Raw genomic sequence first — 18,439 nt, 5'->3', positions numbered from 1 at the left:
TTTCCAGGGACCCCCAGAAGCAAATATTTGAGTTACAAATGTTCGCTTTTACTGAAACAGAATCATTCTTTTCTACCTCCTGCCGTAGGTTCTCACCTGCCGTGCTTCCACGGCAGCAGCACCATCCGCGGCCTGAAGGAGCGCTTCCACATGAGCCTGACGGAGGAGCAGCTGCAGATGCTGGTGGAGCAGCTGGTGGACGGCTCCATGCGCTCCATCACCACCAAGCTCTACGACTCCTTCCAGTACGTCACCAACGGGATCATGTGAGACCGCGGCCTAGTGGGGAAAAGACCCCCGCGGAAGAGCTGTTGGGACTGTTACAGACGCAGTACACCAGTGGTTCTTAAACTTTTACATTTCAAGTTGTTCCCTTAACTCTGACGGTGTACAAATGGAACCAAATGAACCCGTCAGGGTTCATTTTGTTCCATTGGTACACTGTCAGAGTTACAGACTTGTATGGATTCATTTTGACCCCCCTAAAGGAACCCTGGAGTCCCTGGAATCCAATTTGAGAAACACTTCCGTACACTACACCTGGATTACACCTGGACTACAACACCTCTACTAACACACACACCTGCACACCACCTGAACTACTACACCTGTACACCTGGACTGCTACAGCTAGTCTACAGAGCTATTGACAGAGAGAGTTATGACTTATGACCCTCCCTTAGACCTCCGTTATAAACAAATATTCAATATTCAATAATGTACTGCCAAAAACGGCATACAATTTATTTGGGATTTGTTTTTCGGTTAGACCTAACGCTTGACATCGGGGGCGATCAGTTGTACCAAACACTAAAGTAAAGTTCCAAACTTCCAAACATTGGATCCTCATAGCCGGTGTCAATGAATGCACACGCAAATCTATGAACGATGTGAACGGGTCGCGGCGAGATCAAAAAGTGGCGTGACTCTCTCTTTCATTGGGTCTGGTCGACATGTACCAGATGAACATGTGATCTCAGCATGTTTTTCCCCAGTTACACCTCCAGTACCCTCCCCTACAGACAAACATGCACGCGCACACAGACACACACACGGTTTTACTGCACTCTGCTTCATACGCAGCCTTCCACGATGCATGGAATTCTGGGAACAGCATGGCATCATGGGAGCACACAGGAACGTTGGAGCTGCATGTAATCTTTCGCGTCCTCTCCGACGACTCATCACATTTATGCCTTGCAGGAGAATTCACCTCCTCTCCCCCTCCTCTCCTCTGCGTTTCACCTCCTTTCCATTGTTCAGAGTGAGGATTCTACGTTTAGTACCAAGGGGGAGGAGACAAGACTTCATGTTGACTTTACAACAGACGAGAGGAGGACTCTTTAAGTGACAATACAATAGCTCTCCATCAGAAAGCACGACTTCATCTATTGGAGCTTTATTACTTTTAATATTAAATATTAAAAGTGAATATTTGGATTTGTGTGTACAGGAAGCGTTATGGTGTTTAAAGACACCTCAGAGTTAAAATCCTAAGAGAGAAAATGTGAGGAAGAAAGCGGAAGCATTGAAACTGAACACTTTGAGTATGTGTCTTTTCAACTGTTTTGACGGTTTTGAAAGGTGGATCTGAACTGGAAGACTTTATTCATCTCGTCATCATAACCTTTTACTGTTGAGTTGTTTTTATACATGTAGTCTTCAGTTTCACCTCACTTATTTGTCAACAGTAGTAGCATTTATCATTCTTTGCTAGCATTCTCTATTCAAACCACAGGGCTGTGCTGGTCAGTTAGCTGCTGTCTTTAAGCTAGCAGCTAAGGGACCATTGCAATGCTAATCAAACAGGACATGATTTCACTATGCAGTTAAGTAAATATGTTGCTTTCTTACTATAATGACGAGATCAGAGAATTAACAGACTAAAATTTGGAAATGTTTTCATGTCCTTTTTTCCATGTTTTTGTTTCGTTTCTTAATTCTTTGATTCAGCTTTGGAATCGATGGCTGTCGTTTCATTTCAAGCAAAATTTGACATTCCAACAACAGAGGTGTGGCCAGGACCTCAGGCCAACGAAAAGAATAGTAGTTCTCAAACTGTTTTAACCCCCATAACTCAGTTACAGGAGGTATTCAGCAAAATCAGGAACACAGATCTTCTCTTATGGTGGTGGTTGCTGGCACAAAGTCACTCTTTTCAAATGTGGGTATGGGACCTAAATACATTTGGGGGTCCTTAACATTAGAAATGATGATAATAATGTAGAACCACTGCTGTACACAATACATCAGTAGTTCAATGGCTGATATATCTACAATTGTATCTCCACAAACAGAATTTAACTTAAAATACATACAGAACGATTTAAAAACGAAACACTAAAGAAACACACATGAGACATGTCCTGTCCAATGCTTCTGTTGTCATAGTAAACAACATGACTCACAAGTCCATCTAAAATGGCTGCCTGTGATGACTGAAAAAAACCCTCATAATATCAACTCATAATTGTACATTATTTGTGTAACTTAACTAAATCAGTGCTTTATGTTTATGTTTGTGGAAACTTACATATTTAACGAATGCTCTTTTCTGATTGGCCCCCAGATGCATTCCTGTGACCAACTCTCCAAGCCAGTCAGAATGTTGGGCAGATTGCATAGGAGAGGCAGCATGATAGAATTTCTGTATTCATCAGAAAGTTTATTTCACTCCATTGGTAGGAGATCTGTGATATAAGGTTTTTATATATACAACCATAACAAACCATTTAACCCAATGACTTTTCTGGCGGACAGACTTCCACTCAGTATTGAGCTGTTTTCAGACACTACCTGTGTAAAAATATATTATTATTAATAATACTGTCTCATGTTTGAGAGCTGTACAGTTTTGTTTTTATTGTGTTGCCTTGACACTTTTGTTTTTTCTGTAATAACCACTATTGAAGGAGAATGTGTTCGCTTGCTACTAGTTTATGCTACTACAGTTTAGCACCAGCTTAGCTCTCAGCAGTGTTGCCAGATTTTGCGAGAAAAATTGCAGATCTTCAAGCTCACAACGCGACGCATGTGGCGTGTTGTGAACTTGTCGATCTGTTAAAACAAAATTGGAGAAACAATTTGGAATCCTTTTGAAACAACACAAATCTCGTATGGGGTCCCTGGACCAAATATTTTTAGATGGTGGTCTGCGGACATACATATTAACTTGGGGGTCCTTGACATGAAAATGACTGAGAACCATTGGTTTCAACCATAATATTGTTTTATTGGAAGCAATTGCAATTGCACTTAAGAAACAAGACCCAAAAAACTTAACCTTCAACAATACAGAACAAGCCAAAAGTCATTATAATAAGCAGACATGGCAACACTGGCTCTCAGCTAGCGAGTTCAGCGAGGGAGCTAGCTAGTTTACGCTATGTATTTATACCACTGCGTTCATTACAGAAGCTGCAGTAACTCTGTTGCTTTGCTGAAAGGCTAGCAGGTAGGCTAGCATGTTGTCGCTTATGCTTTAGTTTGTGTTGCTAGATTGGCTTGCTGCTAATGTGTGCAAACTGATGCCTTGAATACCAGGTACAAACTGTTTATTAATGCAACAGGAGAGGTCAGATTTCTTTTTGATTTTTTTTGACGAGTCTCAATACTGTAAGTGTCTGTCTGTCTCTCCCTCCCCATGCTCACACTATAAGCCTGATTTATGCGTCATTGTACGACAGTGTCACGTGGCGAAAATAGCAGCTCTACAAGCTCTACAACTGAACATGTAGATGTGGTGTTTTTGTATAGATCTGCTATTGTTGTACAACCGACTATAAATTAAACTTAACTGTGTAGTTCAATGCACAAGGAGAGATGTTTAGAGGTAGATACTATTGAGATGCGGCCTTTTGTTTTATTTTTCATTGCCTTTGTCCTCTCATCCTGACCCTCAACCTTCAGATGGAAATAAACTCTAAAGTGCATTCATCCTGCTTCTGCCTGTCTGTATCTCAGTGAAACTGAAACATGGCTGTGTTTCCATTGTCTCGTACTAAAACTCGGATACAATTACTGGGGACTGAATAAGAGAAGGTTATTATTTAAAAATGTTGCCCCTTTCTGCCTTTATTAGGTAGGAAAAAACAAGCAATTCTAGATTTATAGAAAAAAGCAGGGTAGAGGGCTGAGAGGGTGACGCACCCACAGGGCTCATTCCTTGGAGGGAGTGCCATGGCTCTCAAGCTTCTTTGTATGTGTCACATTGTGCAATGAAACGTTACTTTAATTTATTTTTGTCCAGGGTGCCCCTCAGGTGCGTGCCCTTCAGACACCCTGGACCTCCAACTCCCCTCCCACACTCCTCCCCTCAGGGGGGCCCTCCAGCCAGCCAGGTAGGCTATACCAGACATGGAGGGGAGAGAGAACATGTGTAGGCTATTTTTTAAACGACCCAAGATTTTTGATAGGCTGTATGTAAAATATACAGGTATTTCTGGACAATTATGTAAGTACTTCTCAAACTTTTTTATTCCGGAATGGAGGTCATGTTACAGTATGTGGATTAGGCCACTGCCGCCACTCACCCCTGTAACTCTGAGAGTGTACAAATGGAACCAAATCTACCCATGTTCGTTTATTAAGGGGCTAAAAATGAGTTGGGCTGAAAATATAGAATTTCCCTCGAGGGGAAGGTATTATTATTATTTTATTATTTGGTTCCATTTGTACAAGCTTGGAGATACCGTATGGGTCTGTTTTGTTCCTAAAGTAGGTCTGATGGATAATTTATTTTTCGGTGAATGAGGCTCATACTCTGGTTACCATGACTACGAGATCATGTTTGGATTATACTGTAGGTTACCAGTAAGGACCCTACTATGTGTGTTAAGGAACCAATCAAATGGTTCCAGTCATACTGTATTCTTTTATATACAAATCTAACCTCCATCTTAGAGAGAGAGAGAGAGAGAGAAAGCTGCAACTATGGAATTGTATGCTGACTGTTTGTCCTCCCTAGACAGGTCTAATCCTACAATCTTTCGATAAAAAGGTGTACCAAACTTTTCTCAGTTGATTCCAATGTATTTTTTCCTGTAGAATCCATTTCTGCCATGTACATTTTTGTATTATGCATAATTATCGAGATAATTAGCCTATTGACTCAAATATGCGAATTATCTCATTAACTATGCATGATACAAAAATGTACATGGCAGAAATGGATTCTACTGGAAGAAATACATTAGAATCAACTGAGAGAAGTTTGGTAAACCCTTTTATCAATTTGTTATGATTGTTTTCCTATTCTTTCTGCCTCCTCAAATTATTTGTAACATGGGTGGAAATGACAGGACAAACTCTATTTTAAAAAATGATAAAAGGGTTTACCAAACTTTTCTCAGTTGATTCTTATGTATTTTTTCCTGTAGAATCCATTTCTGCCGTACATGTTTGTATTGTGCATATTTAATGAGATAATTAGCATATTTGACAATCGATTAGGGTTAAGTGCTCTGACAGTGCCACCTATTGGCTTTGTAGCCCTGTTATTATTTTGGGTTAATAAGAAGAGTCATTATTTGAAATTATTTTGAAATATGCCAAAAAGAGATACTGTAACAGTTTTGAGTGATTTTGATATAATGTGACATTGTTTATTGTTCAAAAGAAATGGGTATACTTACTTTTATTACCTACCTTTATTACCTACCTTGAACCTCGGAGATAGTCTGCGATCACTTCACTTTTCGGGTTTGTAACCGGTCTGGAGCGGAAACCACAAAACGTCATGTTGTAGTACTCAAAGGACTACAATCTGCCGGAAAGATCAAACCGGATTCAGTTTTAACCCAAATATTCCCCTGCGCTCAAGGACACACTTTTAGGGCCTAGTCCCGGCCTACCTAATAAACTCCTTGATGCGGAGTAGTTTTGTTTTTGAAAAATGTGTTTGGTATATGCATCTTTTAGTCCAACTTTTAGCGACTGGCAAGACTACACTAGGCTACTCGAGCATTTTAATAGGGATTGGAGAAACGAACGGAGGGAACCAAATCAAAGCGACGCCGCTTCTTCTAGTGGTTTCCGCGCGATTCCTAAACCCATACCCACCAGGCTTGAGTTAAGACCCGCCTCGCGGAAACGCGAGGACTTCCAGGAGTGGCTGAAATCCCTGCCTGACACCAAAATGTGGAAAATGTTTTAAAATAATTATTTGAAGATAAATGGACATTTGGGGGGGAAAGAGTAAAAGAAATGTATTTATTTGTTCATCAATCAAGCAATAATTTCGCGGACCCCCTGCAGTACCTCCGCGGACCCCCTGGGGCCCCCCCCCCCCCCCACACACACACACACACACACACACACACACACACACAGACGCCACCTGCAACAACCAATATTTACAAGCAACTTCACAGACATTAAGCCCAAAGTCGCTTATAATAAGCGAACATGGCAACACTAAATCCTTGGCACGTTCAGAACGTACTTTGTACTCTTTAGATACCTCTATGAAATTGCACAGTGTGCACATTGAAAAGTAACATAGCAGAAAAAAAAAAAGTTTTATACGATGTCTTTTATTTTCCAGAAGTGATTATTTGACAAAGGTCTAAGACAGTCAGAATAATTGTTTGTTGGTGGTTTGTTCATGAGCTTCTCCACGGACTTCCATGGAATCCAATCAATCCAATGCAGCCACCAAACTTCCGGCTGCAGGGCTGGCTCCCATGGTGAGACGAATCTGCCGTCTGGAATTGCATGATAGCGAAAATGACGTATATGTCCCTACCTTGTTTTTAATTTCCTTGCCTGACACATGGAGGGTGGATAAAGTCAGAGGCATGAAGACTTGTACTTGAGAAAAGCCTGCATTTGCACAATGCACAACTATTAATTTCTCACTACAGTGCTCAAAATAAACTGTGCTAAAAAAATCTTGAAACCGACTTAATTGTACTGTGTTTAATAAAGGGAAAACTTTGTAACTTTGCTAAAGAGAAAAACGTACTGAGAAAGCTATAAATTTGTCACTACTGTGCTCAAAATAAAAACTCTTTATACTGGGGGTTTATTTTGTCCAAGTGTACTTACCGTAGCAAGCAGGTCATGTGATGGGAAGTGAAAGAGCGCGCGTTAGAGAAACAGAGAAGTTGCCGGTGAGTTGTGAGTGAAAGATATAAGTGATATAAAAGGAAACGTGACAAACGGTTTTCGGAGAGTTTTACAGTCCGGTGTGATATTCATTGCAAGGAGGACTGAAAGTTGTACTGTGGAGTGCCAGTGCCTTCGACAGGATCGTGACTGTCATTCTACAGTGAGTGTTTGTAAACTAGTAAAAATAAAGAATACCGTTGCTGTCGGGCAGAAACCTCTTATCTCAATAATGTTTGTTTTTTCATAAATTATTGCCCTCTTTGATCATACTACAGCATCAAATACAAATATATAAAAAGCAGCAGATTTCTCATCAAGATATCACTGTAATGGAAAGAAACCACAACTGTCGAAGCTACCATACCAAAGATTGGATTGGATTGGTAGTAGAACTGGTAGAACTTGATCTCCTCCTGGCCTCGACTGTCCTCTGAAAAGCCAGTAATCTCTATAATAACCGTATGACATGCACCCACTCACCTCTGCCATGTAATTGGCGCGTTGGATCAGGTATTATGCGATGGAAGCACTGAACTGATAAGACCCCATCATTGAAATCCCAAATGTGGAATAGACTTTCACCATGCCACATGTAATGCCTGTCTTATACCAGATACCAGATGTACAATCTCTCAATATGTTATGATGTAATGTGTTGTGAGCTTGTAGATTGGCTGTTAAAACAATTGCTTATTACTTTGGGGCTCAGTGGTTAATGCAGAAATACTATCATTGTAAAATGTGTAGCACATTGACATAGTTAATTATGCATTTCTGGTAAAATTATTCATCACTTATTCTGTATGTCTGTGGCAAAAATAAAATATAGATGAAAATGTCAAGCTGGCATGATCATATAATTTCTCTACTCACCAAAATAAATTATATTCTCCGCAGTGGGAAGCCAGAACCCCACACTTCCTGTGTAAAATCCACTTTTTGACTACAAAATTTAACATGTCCACCAGAAAGAGATTATTTTATTTAGTCAAGAGCGACACCTTCTGATATGGTCAAGGATTCCTAAGTTAGAAGTTCCAAAATCAGACCTCTGTTGGGGGGTTCAGAGCATGGCTTGATGATCTACTGTAGGCCTACCCTGTAAATATAGGCTTTCTGCACTGCGGAGTGCGGTATAAACTTTCAGTTCTCGTTACACAGGCCTACATGTGTAGTAATTGATAACATTTTATGTGTTAGTGAGAAGAGTACAATTGTGCTGTACTGTAAAATGTACAGTATATTTACACACACACACACAAAACTATATATATATACAATAAAAATGATATAACACAGAAACACACAATACAATTTGGTATTAATAAAGGGGAGATATAATGGACCGAAGTCAAGTTTCCTTTCTTTTTGTGCTGAGCTTTAATTGAAACGTGACGCATCACTAAGGACACAAAACATAGTTATCTGTGTGACTTTATGTGTCTATATATTAATTGAATTAATCCAAACTAAAGCTTGTGTTCAGAATCTTCACACACAAAATATTAAGATAATGACACTGAGATGTGTTATCTTCCTCTGTTTTTACTAGGAATCAATCATGAGTGAGGGACGTATATTGGAAGTTCTGGTGAAGCTGGGAAATGAAGAGTTCAAGGAGTTCAAACAGTTTCTGCAAAAGCCTGTCATGGAAGACCTCCAGCCAATCCCAAATATACACCTGGAGAACGCTGGCGTGATACAAACCTTCGGTTACATCATGCAGAGCCATCCTAGAGATGCAGAACAGACCGTGCTGAATCTTCTGAAACGGATGAACAAGGATTCACTAGCAGCGTGGTTTCAGGTATGTTCATATCCGGAAAGGTTATAAGTGCTCAAATCAAATCTATTTGCTCACAAATTATGCAACACATCTATCACCAAACACACTGGTGTAACATTTTAACATCCTCTGTACCAGACATATGCCATGGAGCCACTTGAGAATCGTATTTGGAACTTTGTGATGGGGATGGAAGAAGAAGAAGATTTTGAAGTGTTCAAGACGCATTTGGGAAATCGTCCTGAATTTGGTTTTGAATTTGATGAGTTCCAGATTGACTTTGACAGGAAGGATGTCGTAAAACTGCTCCAGTGGATCAACCATCCCTTTGATGCAGAACAGGTCATGCTTCAAGTTCTGGAGCAAATGGACATTAGTGATCTACTGCATAGTTTTCAGGTATGTTCACTGTCCAGTGTCCAGAAAGTTGAATACAATAATGTGTCAATGTGTCTGAAAGCGGTCACTAGTTCAGTAGGTAATGAGTCACCAAACGCACTAGTGTAGTGCAACAATTACTGTAGGATTTGAGGTTTCACTATTAGGATTTGAGGTTTCACTATTCACTGCCTAGTATTATAATACTAGGTTCTTAAACACACCTACCGGTAGTGTTATAATACAAGGTTCTTAAACGCATGCACGGATACACACACACCATTTAATATTACATTTTATAGACACAGATGTGGCCTTAAGCATCTGTGTCCCATTACAAAAGCTAATGTGCATTAATTGCATACATTTACATTAAATGCAACATATCTATCTCCATATGAGTCACCAAACACACTGGTGTAGCACAATACTTACATGAAATGTTGACATCCTCTGTACCAGGATTCTGCCATGGAGCCACTTGAGGAATTTGTGATGGAACTTGGAGAAGAAGAGTTTGAGGAGTTCAAGACGCATTTGGGAAAACATCCTGGATTTGGTTTTGATTTCGATGAGTGCCAGTCCGTTGACAGGCAGGATGTCGTAAACCTGCTCCGGCGGAATGACCAACCCAGTGATGCAGAACAGATCATCCTTCGATGTATAGCGCAAATGGCCAATAGTGATCTACTGCGTGGTTTTCAGGTATGTTCACTGTCCAGAAAGTTGAATACAATGATGTGTCAATGTGTCTGAAAGCGGTCACTTTTTCAGGAGGTAATGAGTCACCAAACACACTAGTATAGCGCAAAACTTACTGTAGGATTTGAGGTTTCACCATTCACTGCCTAGTATTATAATAATTCTTAAACACACCTAGGGCTCTATTTTGGTGTAGTTGCGACCTTGCCGCAGCCACTTGCTGCACAGCAAATTCGTAGCAGGTGTGCATGAGGTCATAGAGAATCATTGGTTTCTTTAAAAAAGAAAATCTAACAGAATCCCTTTTATGCCCATATATGGAGATCCCTGATGTCATCAATATTAAGCCCATATCTAACATGACTTCATATGGGAATGCCCATATATGGAGGAAATGGAAGGAGAAAAACGCCCGCACACTGTTCATATACATATGCAAAAAAAAGGCCACTTTTGCCTGATGAAGACGTAAAGTCGAAACCTTGCAGTTGCCTATAATAAAAGTATGTTTTTGGAGCATATGAACAGTGTGCGGTTGTTTTTCTCCTTCCATTATCTGATACCTTGATGTCCAGCACCTGGCCTGAATATAGGCTTGAGATGTGCACACAATCTTGTCTATGAACATATATGGAGGAAGACAGCCCATATCTGTGTGGCTGTTTCTACAGACAGGGATCTCCATATATGGGCATAAAAGGGATTGTATGTATGATGTCAGATGTGATAGACTTCATAGGACTTTAACATAACAAATAACTGTATAACATGTATAACATGTTTGGGGTCTCACAGCATATTGCAATATACAGTACATGGATCTCCATACAGTATATGGGTACCAGGGGTCTCCATATGTGGGTAACATGGTGCGTTTAAGGTACAGTACGTTTTTTATTAAATTAATACAAAATCGATGGGTCAATGGTTCCGCTTTGGAAAACCCCCCCTGAAATTCGAATCCTTAAAACAGGGTTAGATTACAGCCCTAGACATAAGAGCTGTTACTTAAGGCAATCAAAATAGAGCAGTGAAGTATGACGTCATTTACCCATCCTACCTGGTTCACGTTTTCCCCCCTTTCTGAATTCCCATAGACTTCTTGAAGCGGTGAAAGCTGCTTCCAAGGAGTGGCTTTGTCTGTCCCGTACAGTCTGTCCCGTAGGCTTCCAAGGAGTCTTGGAAGTGCATGCAGTATTGAGGATTGGTCAAGCTTCACATGACAATTTGGCCCTCCAGACAAAATCATTCATTCATTAAGAATTCATAAAAATATAGAACTAAAACACATAGAAAGTATAGATCTAGAACACAAAATCTATAGATCTAGAACACATATTTCATAGCTCTAGAACACATAGAATAAAAAATTCACCGCTTCACTTTGAACCGAGGTTTGATTTTTTCATATCGTGTCATATAAGAACTGTGTTCCAAACATAAACAAATTATCTAAGCGGTTTGACATATGGATATGAAGAATCAACTGATGGTGAGAAAACGCTAATGTTACTGTTGCCGAATTAGTTACATTTTCGCTGGAAACAGGCTTTAACAAATATGAGTGAATATCATAAACCATACGACAATATCGCGCAAACCGTTTGTTTATTTTTGGACCACAATGCTTATATGAGACGATTTTAAGATGACCCAATGTTATTCTCCATAGAGAAATTACTTCCATGAACCGGGGGATGAGCGAGTCAAGTCATGACTTCACTAGTGTTATAATACAAGTTTACAAGCACAGATACACACACCATCTAATATTACATTCTATAGATACAGATCATTTCAAGAGCTAATGTGCATTAAATACATACAAATAGTTTTTAGAACCGTGCAATGTAGACGCAAATGAATGTGTATTCCATGAGGCACATAACTTCAACTAAAGCTTGTGTTCAATTTCTCAACACCCAAAGCAATAAGAGAATGAAACTGAGATGTTAACATCCTCCGTTTGTACCAGGGATCCAGTGAGAAGTCATTTTGGAAATTAGGCATGAGAATTCTGGGTGAGCTGAAAGTCACAGAGTTCGAGGACTTCATTGAGCAGTATCCTGACGACCTCAAAAACAGGGCTGAAATCATCAATTGGATGATGGATCCAGTCAGCGATTGGATTGATGATCCATGGTGTGGCATCGATTGGATTGATTCCCAACGGTTGTTGGTGACATTTCTGAAGGCGGTCTACATAGATCTGAAGATGCATCCAGACACACTCAGTGGTACGTGAAGAGAGGGTAGATACAGCATGTTTACAATTAACACTATATTAAACATCCCTGTAGATTGTACTGGGAAATTCAAACACAACAGTAATTGTGGGCTCGCCTATAAGGCGAGCACACTTTAGATATTGTCATTATTTATCTATCAGTCAGTCAGTCAGTCAGACAGACAGACAGTAGACGGGAACTTCGGTTCCTTTCTACTCCTACATACTTAGTGAGAAAATGAAAATAAAAACATCAATGTGTTCAGTTTACAGTGGCGAAGTGCGCTATTATTTTTTATAGCAATCGGCCAAATGGTGGCGCTGCACGAAGCCTTCGAAAGTGCGAACTTTGAACAGGTATAGCTCATGCTGTGTTTGAGGTACAGGCATGAAACCTGTATACACGTATGCGTCTCCTCATGCCGAACAACTTTTAGCCTCTGACTTTTGACCTCTGACCTTTAGATCTCCCACAATTTGGAATTATATGATAAACAGTAAAAATCTATCTCCTCCTGGGATTTTCACGATACGCGCATGAAACTTTTTTCACATGAACTTTGGACCAATACGGTCAAAGTAATCTCGGCGGATTTCTTTTAAAGTGAAATATAATTTTTTAATAATTCAATTAATATTGCGGTTTTATGCAAATTATTCTTTTGCCTCTAAATCATACATGCAAAGTTACACGTTCATGGCATTTGGCAAAGATGTGGAGGGTTAGTCAAAGTATCACTGAAACCAATTTTATTCCAATCGGCCAAAGGGGGGCGCTATACGAAGCGTTTGAAAATTCAAACTTCAAACGGGCATAAGTCATGACTCGTTTCGTTTGAAGACATGCAACTTGTTACACGCGTGCTTTGACTCAAGCGGAAGACATCTGTGTCGTTGTTAAGTAAGCTCCGCCCTTCGATTTTCCGCCACTTTGAGCAGTTTGTAAAACGCGTAAACCCGCTTTTATTCTGGAATTTTCGCGTCACGTGCACAAAACATTTTTTTACATGAACTTTGGACCGATATCTAAAGATCTGTCAGATCGGATTTCTTTAACATTGAAACATGCTTTTTTAAATAATTCAAACAATATTGCATTTTTATGCAAATTATTCTTCTGCCTCTAAAACATACATGCAAAGTCACATTTTCATGACAAAATAGTGTAGAGGGTTAGTTCAAATATCACTGAAACCAATCTTACCCCAAATGGCCAAAGGGGGGCGCTATATCATTTTGAGCAGTTTGTAAAACGCTTAAACCCGTTTTTATTCTAGGATTTTTTTTGCAATTTGCATGAAACATTCTACACGCAATCTAAGGACCTTTATCTAACATGCCTATGAAGTGCACACAAAAAAATTATAAAATAATAATAATAAATATAGCTGCAAGCAGCGATAAAGTGTCCAAAGCCAAAAACACCTCAAATCATGAACACAGCCTGGGATGTGCGTGAAATCTTGCAAGCACATTCCCAATAGGTCAAGGAACAGATACCAACCTTCTCACATTGGCCTGTTATAGCGCCACCAGCGGGTCAACTTTTGCACAACACATTTTTGGAACAAAATGGACAAACTTTGATGTCAGTAACGTCAAAGAGAGCACTGCCTGCGATCTTGACATTTTGTGCTTTTATAGCCATTGTTTTCCGGCTTGAAGCGAGCCCACAATTGTTTCGAAGGAACAATATTTTTCTAGTTGGTATATACTGTAGGCTACAGTATACTATACTATACATACTGTGTGTGTGTGTGTGTGTGTGTGTGTGTGTGTGTGTGTGTGTGTGTGTGTGTGTGTGTGTGTGTGTGTGTGTGTGTGTGTGTGTGTGTGTGTGTGTGTGTGTGTGTGTGTGTGTGTTGCAGTTTGTTTGAAGAACCAGTACGATTGAAAAAGGAGCGCTCGTTTTCTATTGACCATGACGGAGGTGCGCCGTCTCAGGCGACCTCAAGCCATGTATACAGACGTGAAGGCACGCTTAGTTACATATCACAATTTGAAGCTTCCATGTTTACCAATACAGGGCCATCAGGATCCAATGAGAAGAAGGCAAGGAAACGAATGTCAAGAGAGCAGGCAGCCAAAACTGTTCGTCGTTGTGTGGATAGTCTAAACAAGGTACCCTAGGAACACTTATGTTTTCCTGCATGCACACTGAAATAGGAATGGAAAAATAAAGTTGTTTTATCTAAATGAATATTTTTGGTTTCCAGATGAAAGAAGACTAGTTATTCTGAGACACTGTATCATGGGAGTCATCAAATAAATACATTAATTCATTCATTCAAGTAACAAATAAAAAACACAAAATGAATGAGTGTAAAAAGTAGATTCCTTGTCCATTCAGTGACCATTTTAAATTTACATTCTGCAAAGTCTGTTCAGATACCTGTTTTTGTCACTTTTTTTTCACCAAAATAACTTTAGTTCCAACACTGGTTCTGTTCAGGATACTGTGCTATAATGTAAATAACACAAATCCAAATAGTTTTAGAACCATGAAATGTATATAAATGTGCATTAATATGCATTCCATGATGTAACACCCATTTTTTGTACCAGGAAACACTCATCGAGGCACTGAAGGAAATTCTATTAAGAATTCTGGGTGAGCTGAAAGTGGAGGAGTTTGAGCAATTCCAGCGTCGTATGGAAAATGGTGGAGGCATTGCAGACTTCAATCTCTTCCAAGTAGGTGACATCGAGGACTATAACAGATATGACACCGTCAGTCTGATCATGACAGATCACCCCGGTGTGGCAGAACAGATCTTGTTGAATTATCTGGAGGTGTTTGACAAGCTTAATATGCTGGAGACACTTCTAGACACACTCAAAGGTATGGGAAAAGTTAACACTATTTTAAACTATTCCTGTAGATTGTAATGGAACTTTCATTTTGTGTGTCTATTCCTGTAGATTGTAATGGAACTTTCATTTTGTGTGTGCGCGCGCGTGTGTGTGTACACAATATCGTAATTTAAGGTTTCTATCTCTGCCAATACAGAGACCAGCGAGAAAAAGAAAAGGAAACGAATGTCAAGCAAGCAAGTAGAGCCAAAAGATAAGAAGAGAAAAGGGAAGCAAGATGAACCAAAAGATGACCCCAGTGCTAGTATATCACCAAAACCACGAGAATGGAAAAAAGTCAGTAGAAGATGGCGGTCTCAGTTACAGAAGCTTGCAAATATCGAGGACAGTAAAGTTACAAAAGTTAAGAATCTTGTGTTTGTGAAAGATGATGCGGAATTTCGCATCGCAAAGGGAAGTGATGGAACTGAGGTCTACTTGGGGTTAAAAGATGATGGTACTGAAGTTGCAGTTAAGAGGATGACTAAACTCAACTACCACGTGTTGAAGAATGAGATGGACCTTTTACGTCTGTCAAAGCTTGATCATCCTTCGATTGTGCGCTATGTTGATTTCGCAGAGGATGAAAACTTTGGTTACCTTGCTCTTCAGTTATATGAATGCTCGCTGGAAAAATACATCGCTGAACACAGCCATTCTGAAGTAGTGAAGAGGAAACTTGCAAATCAGCTTCTCGAGAGTTTAAGAATTCTTCACTGTCAGAATCCTCAAATTGTCCACAGGGATATCAAGCCTCAGAATGTCTTGATTGGTAAGATTAAAAAATAATAATAACAATTTTATATATATATATATATATATATATATATATATATATATATATATATATATATATTAGAAGCAACTATGCTGGAATAATGTATGCACCATATAAAACCATTTATTTGTTTCCACCTAAAGATATTCAAGGCCAGGCCAGATTGGCAGATTTTGGAATAAGCCGGGAATTACCCGAAGATCTAACAACGGTACAGACACAAGGTGCAGGAACAACATGCTGGAAGGCAAAGGAAATTTTGGATAAAACCATTGATGTCCAATGCAGGCCTTTGGGAAGGTATAGTAGTTGTAGTTGCTTGGGTGCACTGCACGGATTCACACACAGACACGCACGCACGCACACACACACATACGGAAATTGCCTAAATATGTGGGATCCACATTGTTAACGATCTCTTGAACCATGCAAGTTGTATTTAGTATGATGTGAATGAGTAAATAATACAATATACAGATCCAACTCATAAAATTGGAATATTGTGTAAAAGTTAATTTACTTCTGTAATATCATTTTTTGAAACTTTCATATATATTTAGATTCATTGTGCATGCAGTGAAATATAACATTTTTTGTTTTAATTAAGATTTTTATGACATACAGCTCATAAAAATCTAAATATTCCACATGACCACTCAAAAGAAGGATTTATAATACAGAAATGTCAAACTTCTGAAAGGTTATGTTAATTTATGCACTCAGTACTTGGTATGGAATACATTTGAACAAATGTCTTCATCAATGGGGCGTGACATGAAGGTGGTCAGCCTGTTGTACTGCTGAGGTGTTATGGAAGCCCAGGTTTGCTTTGATAGAGGCCTTAAGAAGCTCATCTGTGTGGTTGAGTCTGGTGTCTCTCATCATCTTCCTCTTGACAACACAACACAGTTTCTCTGGCGACCGCGGTTTTCCCGGTGAACCTAAGCACAACGGTGGGGGCCGATGGGCAAGGAGGATGACGATAAAGGAAATCATTAAATGGAAAACATTAAATGAACTTCTGAAAAGTCTTCTAGGCCTACACTGGCCTACTAGGAAAACTTGTGGAACCGCGATCTTGCCACGCGTGAATAATTGTGGTTGTAAACAATAACACAGACAATATAAATCCTTAGTCTAATAATGGGAAGAAGAGGTTATCATCATGGCCCCAAATAACTTTTAAATATCTTGCAATTGGCGACGAGTCTCTTACGAAATCAGCAAGAGAGCCTCTCGTTCTCAATACATAAAGGCTAAGCTATATAACCTCTCCAATGTCTCCATCATCGGACTAGTCAGTGGTGTGTGTTCCCCACACTCCCAAGCCCCCAGCCCCCCACCGTTGCGCTCAGGTTCACCGGGAAAACCGCGGTTGCGTTTCTCTGTGGGATTCAGGTGAGGTTTGCCGGTCAGTTAAGCCCAGTAATACCATGGTCAGTACACCAGTTACTAGTAGTTTGGTTTTGTGGGCAGGTGCCAAGTGCTTCTGGCTAAAGGAAATCATTATCTCCATGAAGCTTGTCAACCTATGGAAGCACGAATTGTTCTAAAATCCCTGGGGAGATGGCTGTGTTGACTCTGAACAGGATAAAACACAGTGGACCAACATCAGCAATACATTACAATGTAATGTGCCATATGCCACAGGAACCAAGAGCATAATGTTTTAATATAATAGTCAGCTACAACCGGTCATTGTTCCAGCTTCCATCCATACAACAAAATGACTGAAATCATCGATACATCAATTAATTCCTATAACATAACCTTCACATTTTCAATTAGATTGCACCTTGAGGATCGATTTATGTAAAACTCTGATGTATTTGGATCTGCTGTAATGAAGCAGGACACCTCTGGTTTAAAACTGGTGGATTTATTTATATGGCAGATTATTTTATGCTCCAAATGGCAGCATATTTGGTCTGTACAGTACTTGTACATACAACAGTGTGAATGTGAATGTGGTCTGAAATAAACAGCAATAAAGACATAAACACATTAGCATTAACATGAACTCAATCATTAATGTTGCAATCACTATAGCGGCTATGATGCAATCACTAGCATGTATCAGTGTCACAGCCTCACAGGGCAAACAACAAACCAACTCAGTGTAACAAGATTAACACAGGAACTGTCTAAACATAGTAAATGTAAATATAAAACTTTATCACATAAGTAACAAAAATACACCATAAAGGGTGTTGCCAATTAAGCATACAAAGTAACAAAAACATAAGTATACAGAGTGTCAGATATAACTGAACTACTAAATTAACACAGATTCTTTTTTCAGCAGCCCCCTTCCCATGCCTAAGATCTCCTATAAAACAAGCACTGATATCCAGGTAAGTGTATTAATCTGCCTGAGAACAATTAAATGAACAAGAACAAAATGAAAAATGCCCTACTAATTTTCATGCTTGTTATTAAGGTTGCTGGGATGTTGATTTATTACATCCTTTCAAGCGGACACCATCCTTTTGGTGTTCCCTATAGATGCGAAGGCAACATTTTGGATGGAAACTACGATCTGGATCAGATTCAAGATGTGGTTGCTAAAGATCTCATTGAATGGATGATCAATGTAGACCCAAAG

The 18,439-nt window shown here is 39.5% G+C and overlaps 1 protein-coding gene across 1 annotated transcript in view; it reads left to right on the top strand.

Annotated features, from left to right (window-relative positions):
• Positions 1-3,932, top strand: part of LOC308293371 (phosphatidylinositol 4-kinase beta-like) — a 36,363-nt gene extending 32,431 nt beyond the window's left edge. Inside the window, exon 15 of the mRNA XM_080735854.1 lies at positions 89-3,932. Within this exon, the coding sequence (XP_080591980.1) occupies positions 89-270 (182 nt within the window). The 3' untranslated portion in view covers positions 271-3,932. The remainder of the gene's footprint in view (positions 1-88) is intronic.
• The last annotated feature ends 14,507 nt before the right edge of the window (positions 3,933-18,439 follow it).

The sequence above is a fragment of the Nannobrachium achirus genome (genome assembly GCF_963921795.1).
Source record: "Nannobrachium achirus genome assembly, chromosome: 10".
Lineage (NCBI taxonomy): Eukaryota > Metazoa > Chordata > Actinopteri > Myctophiformes > Myctophidae > Nannobrachium > Nannobrachium achirus.
This window is presented reverse-complemented; position numbering and strand designations above follow the sequence as displayed.